Raw genomic sequence first — 14,078 nt, forward strand, 5'->3', positions numbered from 1 at the left:
CCCCAAGCACCAGCTTGGGTGCCTGGTGCCTGGAGCCGGCCCTGCCTCCCCTGGTTAGGTTACCAACAAACACAGATATGTGGACAAACAAAACTGAATGTTTGTGTGTGGGGGTAGGGGAGTGGGTGGGGTTGTTCATTTGTTTTGCATACTTAATTGAAAAGCTGGTTTTACAAAACTGAAACTGGGGGTTGTTTTGATGAACCATATCAATATTCCAAAGTTCAGAAGGTTTGGATAAATGGCTCTATATTAGGCCCATGTTTATATTAATTTATTAAAAAAATATGCGGTATAAACAGTCATGAGTTGTCCCTGGAAGCTGATTTGCATGGTGTATTGTAACTGATGCTTTTTTAATCTATCAAAACTGAAATGCCTCATCCCGCTCAGAACATCCTGCATTTTACCTGGTTTTGCTGATTTAACACCCATTTAAATCAGTAAATTCCTCCCCACACTTCTCTTTCCTCTCCAATGACATACACCCTTTCAGAATGTCATTGGTTGCAAATAAGGATAAGTTATTAGCCAGATTTTTATTTATTTATTTTTGTTAAAGTGACAAATATCTGATACAGATGCTTCATCTTCTAGATAACACGGCTGGAATTCTTACAGCAAAAAATGGCTTCAGTCGACAAGAGCAGTTTGCTTTCTTCCTGCCAGTCCTAATTGTGGACAATGGAACCCCCTCACTTACCAGCACAAACACCCTAACTGTCAGCGTCTGTGATTGTGATACTGAAGCTAGTGCCCAGTCTTGTCGATTTAGAGCTTTCATGTTTTCCATGGGTCTCAGCATAGAAGCATTAGTTGCAGTTTTGGCCTGCATACTAATAATATTAGGTAAGAAAAAAAATATTTATGTGTCCTACTGCCCTCTTCTACTATATGCTAGACTTGATCATTTGAATAGAGGTTCCTTGGATTGGCTGAGCTATTTAAGCTGTTGTATTTATTGTGTTTCACTGATTACAAATCAAATCGGTTCGGTTTACAAGTAAAAAAAAAATGTCTTTGTAACTGCCAGCCCTGAAAATCTGGCCAAAGTGTAGGTGTGTTCCTGTATGCACATCTATCATCAGCTGTCATAAAGATGTGGAAGGCTAAAATCTTGTCTTAGCACACGTAAAACTAAAGCAGAATTTAGCCTTACCGTTGAAATTTAGCTGACAGTTCTACTGATGATGCATGAGAAGGAATAGAATCCAATTCTCTCCATCATAACTATGTGGTTCTCTACAGCTAAGATAATTTGTTACTGTTTCTTTTTATTTATTTTTGTCATAAAGGAGGCAGCTATGACTCTGAATACAAACAGAGTTGATCTGTTGAATAATAAAGTGATATATTTACATAGTCACTTCTTCAAATACAACCACTCTTATGCTACTCTTTCCCCTTCCCCTCCCCCCACCCCCCACCCACCCCCGTGTCGATACAAATTTAGGAAGCACAGTGCTAGGCTTGTTGTCACATATGCAGTCTGTGCACCTAAAATGTTTCCTCCATTTAGATAGATTCTACTAGTTTGAGATATATTCCCTATAAATATAGGGATAGAGTATGAGTCAACCCCTTATGCCTGCACAGGGATGAAGGTTCAAGCAAGAAGCTTCTCCTTTGGCATTGCTGTGAAAGGACTGCTCACAGTAGCGGGCTGTGCACTCCTTGCACTCTGAGTGCAGAAACTGTTTGCTTCTGCTGTCTTCTCAGCCCAACCCCATTCAGAGTAGAGCTAAAACACAAGGGGAAGCAATCTGGTCCATCCAAACTTTCAGTGTGAGTTTGAGCAAGACTCAAATCCAGACCTTCAGGACTGTAATCAAGTGCCTTAACTCACAGGTTGCCAAATTGTGATGCCATCTGCCCCCAAACATGTCTGAACCTGCTCCACAAACACTGCATCAGGAAGCCCCCATTTTGATCTACAAAATGGAGGCCTTCACACAGCATAACCTCATGCATACAGTGCGTGCGAGGTCATGCTGTGCAGAGGTTGCCATTTTGTAGATCAGAATGGCAGCCTTGCAGCATGACCTAGCATATATGATGTATGTGAGGTCACATGGTGTGGAGACCACCATTTTGTGGAGCAAAACAGTGGCCTCTTGGTGCAGCATTTGTGGAGCAGGTTCAGACACGTTGGCTGTATGGAGATTGCTGTGCGGACACCAATTTGGCCATTTGCACCATGCAGCTATGCAAGTATCCATTTGAGGGACTTGAATGCAGAAAATCCTTATCTGTGGGTAGCAGCCTCATCAAGAGAGCCTCCTGTCTGCTTGAACTAGTAGGAACCTGTGCTAGTCTTTTCTGAGATGGGAATCTGCACTAAGACGAAGTCCATATTTTTTTTCATGCCACCCTGAGTACCCTTGTCATTTGAGGATAAAGAATCATTTTGCTGTCCTAGTATCACCACACAGGGCCTTCCTAAATCCTGGCCTCATTTGCTGAAAAGTGAATTCCTCTTTCAGATTTGTGGTAAGAGGCACAGAGGACTCATTTTTTACCCAGAGTATCTGCTTCAGCCTCCAGCAGTGAGTCTAACGGTGCAGTTATGAACAAAAAACAAGAGTGCAAGAAACATGCTTGAAAATATGATGAGGCTTTCTTTGATTATGACTTCACCAGTGATTTCATCAAGAAAGATGAAAGGCCAAAATGCCTGCTATAACACGGTGTCACCTAGTGAAAGCATGAAGCCTAATAAACTTAAACCCTTCACAACGAACACATAGAAAAACCCTTCACAAGGAACACACAGAAAAACTAAGGTTATTTTCCCAGTATCAGATAAAAGAACTTTCACGTCAACAATTGCAATTCAAGAGAGCCATGTCCATCTCTGACCATGCTCAAAAGGCATCATTTGTGGTGAGTTACCACACTGCACAGGCCAAGCAGCTTCATACAATTGAAGACACTTTGTTTTTGCCAGCTGCAATTGATGCGATGAACATAATGTTTGGGGAAACTGAAGCAAACAAGCTCAAAGCCATACCACTCTCCAACAACACAGCGAAGTAAAGGATCAAAGTGACAGCAGCAGATCAATAAAACACACTGATGGAGTATCTGAAAAACACAGATTCTTTTGCTCTTCAAGTTGATATGAACACTGAGGGTTGTGATGCACACTTCTTGGCTTTTGTGAAATACACATGAGATGGTGCAGTTTTTGAAGACATTCTGTTCTTCCTCTTCCCGGACACAAGATGGCGCAAGATGGTTCAATGTGCTACACAGCTACATGCAAAACAAAAAATTACGGTGTGATTGCTTGGTGGGCTTTTGCACACATGGAGCTCTGTCTATGGCAAGCCACAAAGCAGGTGTGCATGCCTTGGTAGAGACATTAACTCCATTTGCTGTGTGAACTCACTGCATGATTCAAAGAGAAAAACTAGCATCTAAAGCTCTGAGTCCAGAGCTATGTGAAGTTTTGCAGAAGGTCTCATCTATTGTGAACTACATCAAGACTCAGCCTCTTCATATGTGTCTCTTTGCAAACCTGTGTGAAGACATGGAATCTGATCCTGATGTGTTGTTCTTTGACAGTGAAGCTTGTTGGCTCTTGAGAGGAAAAGTACTGGGATGATTTTTTGAACTGAGAGACAAGCTGCGTGCCTATGTACTGGATTGCAAAAAAACCTGAGTTCATTGATTTTTCTGGGTGACCAAAGGAAGATATGCCTTCTTGCCTATGTCACAGACATATTTTGGAAACTGAATGAATTGAATACATGTCTGCAAGGAAAGAACACCACATACTTCAACTGAGTGATCACAACACAGGAGTCACAAAGAAAATTGTTTTCTGGAAGAATAATTTGCTGAAGACAAACTATGAATCCTTCCTGAAGCTTTGCAAGTTCCTGGCTGACACACAGGTAATGGCTAAGTATCTCAGATGACAGAAGGACCAGTTTGTATCCTTTTTCCCCGACTTGGACATGACAAAGTACGATTAGGTATGAAGCCCCTTTTAGTGCAAGGCTGATGCCATTGGTTTGCCAGCAGCTGAAATCAAACAGCTCAGAAATTTTCTGTGATCGATTCCTGCAAGGAACATATACTCAATGTTCTTTCCCAGAGGTCTGTGTCACTGTCATGAGATAAAAGGGAAGGTCCTCTCATGGAACTTTAACTCGTTAAAAGATAGGAAACAAAGGGTAGGAATAAATGGTCAGGTTTCAGAATGGAGAGAGGTAAATAGTCCCCTACGGGTCTGTACTGGATCCAGTCCTATTCAACATATTCATAAATGATCTGGGAAAAGGGGTAAATAGTGAGGTGGAAAAAACTGCAGATGATACAAAACTACTCAAGATTGTTAAGTCCCAGGCAGGCTGCGAAGAGCTATAAAAGTATCTCTCAAAACTGGGTGACTGGCAACAAAATGGCAGATGAAATTCAATGTTGATAAATACAAAATAATGCACATTGGAAAACATAATTCCAACTATACAGACAAAATGATGGGGCCTAAAGAGAAAGAGATCTTGGAGGCATTGCGAATAGCACTCTGAAAACATCCACTCAATGTGCAGCTGGAGTCAAAAAAGCTACCAGAACATTGGGAATCATTGCGAAAGGGATAGATAAAACAGAAAATATCATATTGCCTCTATATAAATCCATGGTACACCCACATCTTGAATACTGCGTGCAGATGTGGTCTCCTCATCTAAAAAAAAAAAAAGATATATTGGAATTGGAAAAGGTTCAGAAAAGAGTAACAAAAATGATTAACGGTATAGAACAGATTCCATATGAGGAGAGATTAATAAGACTGGGACTTTTCAGCTTGGAAAAGAGACAACTAAGGGGGGATATGATAGAGGTCTATAAAATCATGACTGGTGTGGAGAAAGTAAATAAGGAAGTGTTATTTACTCCTTCTCATAACACAAGAACTGGGGGGTCACCCAATGAAACTAATAGGCAGCAGGTTTAAAACAACAAAAGGATGTATTTCATCACACAACACAGTCAAACTGTGGAACTCTTTGCCAAAGGATGCTGTGAAGACCAAGATTATAAAAGGGTTCAAAAAGAACTAGATAAATCATGGAGGCTAGGTCAGTCAATGGCTACTAGTCAGGATGGGCAGAGATGCAAAACCATGTCCCTATCCTCTGTTTGCCAGAAGCTGGGAATGGGTGACGGGGATGTATCACTTGATGATTACCTGTTCTGTTCATTCCCTCTGTAACACCTGGCATTGGCCACTGTCAGAAGACGGGATACTGGGCTGACCCAGTATGGCCATTCTTATGTTCTTATGTATGGTCAAGAATGAATATCCTGCACTCTCAACAGGCACCTCAGAACTGGTAGTGCCATTCGTGAGTATTTCTGTGAAGCTGGATTCAGCACGCTTGTGTCCATCAAGTCTCAGTATCGATCTACCATTGATATCACATCAGAGATGTGTAATTTCTACCTCACCGCTGGACATGAAGAAGCTGTGTCACAATATGCAAGCCCATGCATCACAGAGAGCATTAAATAATGTACTTCATGTGAAAATTCCTTGGAGTCCTTGGCTGCTGTGGTGCTTTGTTGCTATCTTGAGTCAAAGGACACAATAAGCCTCAAAATAGGCTCACACAGGCAAATAATTTATGAACCCCTGTGTTAACCACTCAGCCATTGCACCTCCATCTAAATGTAGTGCACAGTAATCCCTGCTAGCACTAGAGTGTTCATTTAGCATTCCCTTAGAGGGATGCATCAACCCCAGTGAGCTTGTTAAAGAGCTTGTTTCTTATGGTAACATTGGCATAGCACATCATTTGACATGCTACACTTTCTGATAGCACGACATGGGCAAAACATCATCCATCATCTAAAGATGTGGGTCATCAAAAGCAAGGACAACTTTTTCAGTGCCTCCTTATCAGCTACTATCAGAACTATATAAATTCACAGCACTAGAGTTATTTCACAGATGGTGTGATTTAAAAGTCATAAGTTAGGCAAACATAATTGTTTCACTGGAAGTGAAATTTTAATTAAAAAAATGAGTAGAATCTCAATTTAAAATTGATTCCACTAGTTACAAAGGGCATGATAATGAAGAGGTGTTACCGTTCTAAATCATGCAGCCATGGCATGAATTGTACTTGTTCTTCAACCCTTCAGAAATCTTCCTAAGAAAACTATCGCCAAAGATGTAAAATCAGAAATGAGAAAAATAATTATAAAAAGTTCCAATGCATTTTTTAAATTAACAACCCAAACCTGTATGGATAAATATTTTCTAATATTTGAATCAAATTTGTCAATCAAATTTGTTTGGTTTATTTTTTAAGCTTAAAACTGTATTCAGTTTCCAGCTATAATTAGTTGCAAACTGAAATCATGCATCGTTTTGGATCCCATTGTGTATTTGAAATGGACACTTCGGTTTGGGATGAAGTGAGCCAGGGTTTGGTGTGGGGAGGTGGCAGGGGGGAATGAATGCTTATTTAAAAAAAAAATAAACAAATGAAAAATCTTTTCTGTCTGAGCCAGTTGTTCTACAATCCAAGCTTTTATGTCAGTTACAAACAAGGTATTCTTACAGATAGAGCTTGTTGGTGCACAGATATGAGGTACAACATCCCCAGAAATTCTCAAATGTGCAAAACCAATTACTAGAAACGATTGGACCAGTTCCTCACTTGCTTAGCTTAGCTTCATTGAAGTCAAAGGAGTTGAACCAATTGACTCCAACTGAGGAGGATCTAACCCAATAACATTCCTTTTTTATTTCCCAGCCCTTCCAGTGGTTTTGATCTGGGAGAGGGAAATGAAAGTATGAATGGAGCATTGATATATTATGTAATAAAACAAACTAGTTTCAAACAGCACAAGTAACCTGTGATTCCCTCACTGCTCCAAACTCTCATTGGCCAAACAAATTGCTCCATTTCCTTAACCCATTTTATAAGTCCCTTTGTAGCCATTTCCCCACCAAAAATACTACATCTTACAACCATAAATCCACAAAAAAAATCACAGCTCTACAAATCCACCTAGATTGCTTGAGTTTGCACATGCTTCAACATTAGGAAGTTTTACCACCCTTAAGACTTTCCAAACACATAAAAAGTCTCTGGTTCTTTTCTTTTTTCTTGTCAGTGTTTTTTTTGGCAATGCTGGTTTTAAGGCAGCGGAGGAAGCAGTCCTTATTTCCTGACAAGCCTGAAGAGTTCAGAGAGAACATTGTCAGGTATGATGATGAAGGAGGGGGAGAGGAGGACACAGAGGCTTTTGATATTTCAGCACTCAGGACTCGTACTGTCATGAGAGAGCGCAAGTCTAGAAGAAACATCACAACAGAAATCCAAAGCCTTTACAGACAATCTCTGCAAGTTGGTCCTGACAGTGCTGTGTTCAGGGAATTCATTTTAGAAAAGCTTAAAGAAGCTAATGCAGATCCTACTGCTCCGCCATACGATTCCCTTCAGACATATGCATTTGAGGGGACTGGCTCATTGGCTGGATCCCTCAGCTCTTTAGGATCAAGCATGTCAGATGTGGATGAGAATTAAGATTGCCTTACTGAGCAGGGGCTGGACTTTAAACAACTAGCATGCATGTATGACCCCAATCAGAGTGCAAGGGATTAGCAGCCACTAGGGGCCACATTTTCAAAAGTACTCAGCAGCCAAAATCAAGTCTGCATTTGAAAATGAGACCAATTTAAGCATCAAAATAAGTGGCCAGGTTTCAAGAAGAGCAGTTCAAAAGGATGGTGGATGCTGAGAACCTTTTGAAAATCTGCCCGGAAGTGTCACTCTGAGAAGTGCTGAATGCTCAGCCCTTTTGAAAGTCAGCTCTTATTCAGGTGCTTGAATACAAGCTGCGCTCCTTTGAAAATCTAGTTCCAATGGTGGGTGCTTAAAACAGGTCCCACAAGGACAGGATAAAACAAAACAAAATAACTATGGTTCCTGGAAATATTTGACCTAGCTTAGGCTTTACAACTATTTCCAAAGTTAAGGCTGACTTGGTTGGGGTTTTTTGTTCATATTAATTAACCAAAGTTAAAGCTTGCATATTTGTATTATGTTTCATAATATAAATACTATTGTGTAAAAAATGTAGACACCAGACATATTTTTAAAGGATTGTCAAAAACACTTACAAAGTCTTCTATTTATTTTTTTAGGATAAAACTAAAGCAAATGCAGTTTTTAGCCATGTAGAAATAAAGGCCTGTTACAGTCAACATTTATTCACTATTAAATTTGAATTTTTATTAAACTGTTGGGAAGAGTATTAAATTCCTAATTAATTTCTCAGTTAATGCATTCAAAAATTTTAAAGGACAAAAAGTATTAGATTCAAGTTTGAATCAATATTCAACTTAAATACACTAGTATCAACCATGTTACATTTTACTGTGCATAGCGTCAAATACAGTTCACGTCTGGGCTTTTTCCCTTTTATTAAGAGCTTAAAAGATGACTGATTTCCCAGCACAGATATTTTTTATTATGGAATATAAAATTAGCTGCAGTACTCAATTTTATTGTAACAGTATTAAAGATCTTTAAAACGCTAAGCTGGTGGATATAAAACTTGATGTATAACATTAGATAATAAGATAGTAAAACACTTTAATGTTAATCCAGTTCTTCAGAAAATGATCCCACATCATTCTGAAGGAATCGAGTCAGACTTCAAAATTAATTTCCCACTGTATTTTTTTACACAGTCTGTACTGAGTATAAAATTGTCTCAGAACTATTCCCTTTCACTTATCTGTATGGCGGATCAACAGAAATTAATGTTCTAAAAACCATCAAATATATTCAAATGGCTGGCTAAAAATGGAAGGGTCTGCCTTGTATTTATTCACCATTTTCCCATTAGCTGTTTATTTTACAGTATCTGCAACATGTAATCAATTGAAACATTTCAACAGCTGAAAGCTGGCATCAGGATAAGGAAAACAGAGCAATTAGCTTTTTTATTTAAGCTCTCAGGTAAGCTCCACTGAATTACAGAAGACTAGACAAATCTTATACAAGAAATGAAAATGCATGAAGCATAGCAAACATCACAGAGCTTGTAAAATTATTTGTTTATTAAAGAAAAACAAGGGATGTTGGCTAAGCAGAAAGATGCCAGTACAGAGACACTGTAAATGCCTGCAAGTTAAAAATAAAGCACACGAGAAAGTAAGGGAATTAGGACACAAAGGGGTGTGTGTCAGAGAAGAAAAGCTACGGATGCTATTTGTTCTTGAAACAATATTGACAAGCATGTGATTAGCAGCCAATGAACCAACACATGTATAATGGGGAAAAGTTTTGTTTTTTGTGAGAACAATGCTAAGGTTCCTCGATAGAAGAGGAGCCACAGAGTAACTTTAAAAGATGCATGTCAATGAAGCATTGCAATGATAGATCTAATGCTTGTATTCAATGGCATTCAGACAGATGTGACAAAATGGTTTCTAGTTAGATAATATTGTGCATATCAATCATTAGCTCCATGGAAAAGAATAGGAATGAGACAACAAATGAGCTTGTTTGTTTGTTTTGTGGGATGGGAGTGTGACGGGCTATATACAACCCACACAGATGAGGAAAGCACCAGAGTCCCTGTGTGAGGAACTAGTTCCATCCCTTGGCCCTCTCAACCATGTATTGGAGGGACAAGACCTTTAAAAAGGAAGAAACTGCAGTCAGCTGGGAGGAGAGACCACCCTCAGCAGGAAACTGCTGGAGCAGCTCCACGGGGGGGAACTCCCAACTAGAAGATCTCCACTGTTACCCTATCAAGATTCCAGCAAACTCCCAGGCCAAGCGTGATCCTGATTCAGGAGCCCAGCCAGAGGGACTCCTTGAAAACCATTGCACAGATGCTGTACTGTTGGACTTTTTCCATTTGAGGGGCCCCAGTAAAAAGTTATTTTGGGGTATGCTGGGGTGTTTAACTTTCCTTATGATCCTCCATTAGAGGGCACTTAAGAAGGCCCACAAAGGGGAGGGTCCCCTTGCAAGAAGTCAGAAACTGGGCCATGAGTATGAGCCATGTGTAAATAAATGTAAATAACTGGGTGTGGTGAGTGTCTTCCACCATCTGGGAGAAAAACCAAAGGGGGCTCTTTTACAGGGAGTTCATATCTACATCCAGATTCTGAAACCGTAAGAGGTACCATACTCCACAATTGGTCCCATTGACTTTAATTAAACCCCCGTGGAATGGAATAGCATTTATTATGAAGAAGAATGTCAGCCTTTGTATCTCAACATGGATTGTGAGAAAATGATCACTGTTCAATTGTTCAGACAGAGGAGTAGGATACAATCCATGTTTATGCTGATATTGCCTTTGATCCTGCTTGAGGTTGTGCTCCATATATCATCCAGTTTAACTGTGTCCTATTGGTTCATTGTGTTATATATCTCCTTCTAGTAGCTGCTCCACATAAAAGGATAAGAGACTACTACTGTTACCAGATAAAGAAATTACTCCTTTAGTTCAACTGATAGAGGACCATGCTTCTAGTAGTGAGGGTCCTGCAGTTAAATTCCACGGTAAGCAGGGGTCATAGTAAATTGGCACTCCAGTAGATTTCAACAAGATTTCTGATAATCAGGCCCAATGTCAACCTTGTGGACTCATGTTTATATATGATAAAAAAAATCAGCAAATCACTGGTCTGATCAAATGTAACAATTCCTGTGTTCCTATGTTGACATGATCAAACAGTGTATGAGCAAACCAGGTTTAATTTGGCCAAGCAATGACTAAAGAGGGATATTGTTAGATGTCTACAAATATAAGAATGTACACACCAAGAAGAGACAGGAATTACTTAAATAGATGAAAGGGATATATAATAAGGGATAACGGTATAAAACTAATAAAAAGAAAGTGTAGGCTGAATACCAGGCAATAATTCCTGAGTGTGAGATCTCGTACTCTGTGGAATATTAAATTCACAGCATAAACAAAGAGAAGTTAGATAAAAACATAAATACTCTTGATGGAAAAGTTGCAACTTAACACTATTTCATATAATTCAGAACGATAACACATGAAAACACAAACAGAGACAGATCAGGCTTCCGCCTACAGCAGAGATGGACCACCATTTTCTAGGTTGTCTCTTTGCATAATGAGTCTGATTGCATGCTTTCTTATAGAGCCCCCTATCCTGCAAGCCTGAGCAGGAAATCACCCCCATTCTTAAAGTGATACCTTGCAATTCCAACTTAGTCATCAAAACACCACATGGAATAGTCCTCCTAAGGAAAACCTCCATTACTTAGGCCATCTAAACTCAGACTGGACAATTCAGTTGAATAGGTGCTATAACAAACAATCCTTCAATGGCAGGGGTTCGTTGGTTCCTAGTCTGGGGTTCGTGGAACTTTCAGAGAAAAAGAGTGCATTAAAACCCATGGGAAAATTATAAACATGTGTCAGTGGAATCATGACAACTCTTCCCTTCTTCATGTCTATAAAGGACAAATATATATATATTTTCTTTTGTAACATAGAGTAACAATTTGGAAAAGGTTGAGAACTGCTGAACTAGAGGACCTAATTCACGTGGCCGGATAAATCACATGACTGGAGTACTGTCATGGATGGATATAAACTGTTCAGGAAGGACAGGCAGGGCAGAAAAGGTGGAGGAGTTGCATTGTATGTAAGAGAGAAGTATGACTGCTCAGAGCTCCAGTATGAAACTGCAGAAAAACCGGAGAGTCTCTGGATTATGTTTAGAAGTGTGAGCAACAAGGGTGATGTCGTGGTGGGAGCCTGCGATAGACCACCGGACCAGGGGGATGAGGTGGACGAGGCTTTCTTCTGGCAACTAACAGAAGTTACTAGATCACAGGCTCTGGTTCTCACGGGGGACTTCAAACACCCCGATATCTGCTGAGAGAGCAATACAGCAGTGAACAGACAATCCAGGAAGTTTTTGGAAAGTGTAGGGGACAATTTCCTGGTGTAAGTGCTGGAGGAACCAACTAGGGGCTGAGCTATTCTTGAGCTGCTGCTCATAAACAGAGAATAATTAGTAGGGGAAGCAAAAGTGGATGGGAACCTGGGAGGCAGTGACCATGAGATGATCGAGTTCAGGATCCTGACACAAGGAAGAAAGGAGAGAAGCAAAATACGGATCCTGGACTTCAGAAAAGCAGACTTTGACTCCCTCAGGGAACTGATGGGTAGGATCCCCTGGAAGAATAACATGAGGGGGAAAGGAGTCCAGGAGAGCTGGCTCTATTTTAAAGAATACTTATTGAGGTTGCAGGAACAAACCATCCAGATGTGTAGAAAGAATAGTAAATATGGCAGGTGACCAGCTTGGCTTAACAGGGAAATCCTTGCTGATCTTAAACACAAAAAAGAAGCTTACAAGACGTAGAAGATTGCACAAATGACCAGGGAGGAGTATAAAAATATTGCTCAGGCATGCAGGAGTGAAATCAGGAAGGCCAAATCACACTTGGAGTCACAGCTAGCAGGAGATGTTAAGAGTAACAAGAAGGGTTTCTTCAGGTATGTTAGCAACAAGAAGAAGGTCAAGGAAAGTGTGGGCCCCTTACTGAATGAGGGAGACAACCTAGTGACAGAGGATGTGGAAAAAGCTAATGTACTCAATGCTTTTTTTGCCTCTGTCTTCATGAACAAGGTCAGCTCCCAGACTATTGCACTGGGCAGCACAGCATGAGGAGGAGGTGACCGGCCCTCTGTGGAGAAAGAAGTGGTTCAGGACTATTTAGAAAAGCTGGACGAGCACAAGTCCATGAGGCCAGATGCGCTGCATCCGAGGGTGCTAAAGGAGTTAGTGGATGTGATTGAAGAGCCATTGGCCAATATCTTTGAAAACTCATGGCGATCGGATGACTGGATAAAGGCTAATGAAGTGCCTATCTTTAAAAAAGGGAAGAAGGAGGATCCGGGGAACTACAGGCCAGTCAGCCTCACCTCAGTCCCTGGAAAAAAACATGGAGCAGGTCCTCAAGGAATCAATTCTGATGAACTTAGAGGAGAGGAAAGTGATCATGAGCCAGTCAGCATGTATTCACCAGGGGCAAGTCATGCCTGACTAACCTAATTGCCTTCTATGATGAGATAACTGGCTCTGTGGATGAAGGGAAAGCAGTGCATGTGTTATTTCTTGACCTTAGCAATGCTTTTGATATGGTCTCCCACAGTATTCTTGCCAGCAAGTTAAAGAAGTATGGGCTGGATGAATGGACTATAAGGTGGATAGAAAGCTGAGTAGATCATTGGACTCAACGGGTAGTGATCAATGGCTCCATGTCTAGTTGGCAGCCGGTATCAAGCGGAGTGCCCCAAGGGTCGGTCCTAGGGCCGGTTTTGTTCAATATCTTCATTAATGATCTGGAGGATGGCGTAGATTGCACCCTCAGCAAGTTTTCAGATGACACTAAACTGGGAGGAGTGGTAGATACACTGGAGGGTAGGGATAGGATACAGAGGGACCTAGACAAATTAGAGGATTGGGCCAAAATAAATCTGATGAGGTTCAACAAAGACAAGTGCAGAATCCTGCACTGAGGATGGAAGAATCCCGTGCACTGCTACAGACTAGGGACCGAATGGCTAGGCAGCAATTCTGCAGAAAAGGACCTGGGGGTACAGTGGACAAGAAGGTGGATATGAGTCAACAGTGTGCCCTTGTTGCCAAGAAAGCTAACAGCATTTTGGGCTGTATAAGTAGGGGGATTGCCAGCAGATCGAGGGACGTGATCATTTCCCTCTATTCGACATTGGTGAGGCCTCATCTGGATTACTGTGTCCAGTTTGGGGCCCAACACTGCAGGAGGGATGTGGAAAAATTGGAGAGAGTCCAGCAGAGGGCAACGGGGTGATTGGGGGGCTGGAGCACATGACTTATGAGGAGAGGCTGGGGGAATTGGGATCGTTTAGTCTGCAGAAGAGAAGAATGAGGGGGAATTTGACAGCTGCTTTCAACTACCTGAAAGGGGGTGTCAAAGAGGATGGATCTAGACTGTTCTCAGTGGTACCAGATGACAGAACAAGGAGTAATGGTCTCAAGTTGCAGTGGGGGAGGTTTA

The 14,078-nt window shown here is 40.9% G+C and overlaps 1 protein-coding gene across 1 annotated transcript in view; it reads left to right on the plus strand.

Annotated features, from left to right (window-relative positions):
- CDH19 (cadherin 19) overlaps positions 1–8,309 on the plus strand; it is a 163,032-nt gene extending 154,723 nt beyond the window's left edge. The window contains exons 11-12 of the mRNA XM_024206277.2: positions 598–849; positions 7,138–8,309. Of these exons, the coding sequence (XP_024062045.1) occupies positions 598–849; positions 7,138–7,550 (665 nt within the window). The 3' untranslated portion in view covers positions 7,551–8,309. The remainder of the gene's footprint in view (positions 1–597; positions 850–7,137) is intronic.
- The last annotated feature ends 5,769 nt before the right edge of the window (positions 8,310–14,078 follow it).

Source organism: Terrapene carolina, unplaced genomic scaffold (assembly GCF_002925995.2).
Source record: "Terrapene carolina triunguis isolate 2854851 unplaced genomic scaffold, T_m_triunguis-2.0 Scaffold58, whole genome shotgun sequence".
In the NCBI taxonomy this organism is placed as follows: Eukaryota; Metazoa; Chordata; order Testudines; family Emydidae; genus Terrapene; species Terrapene triunguis.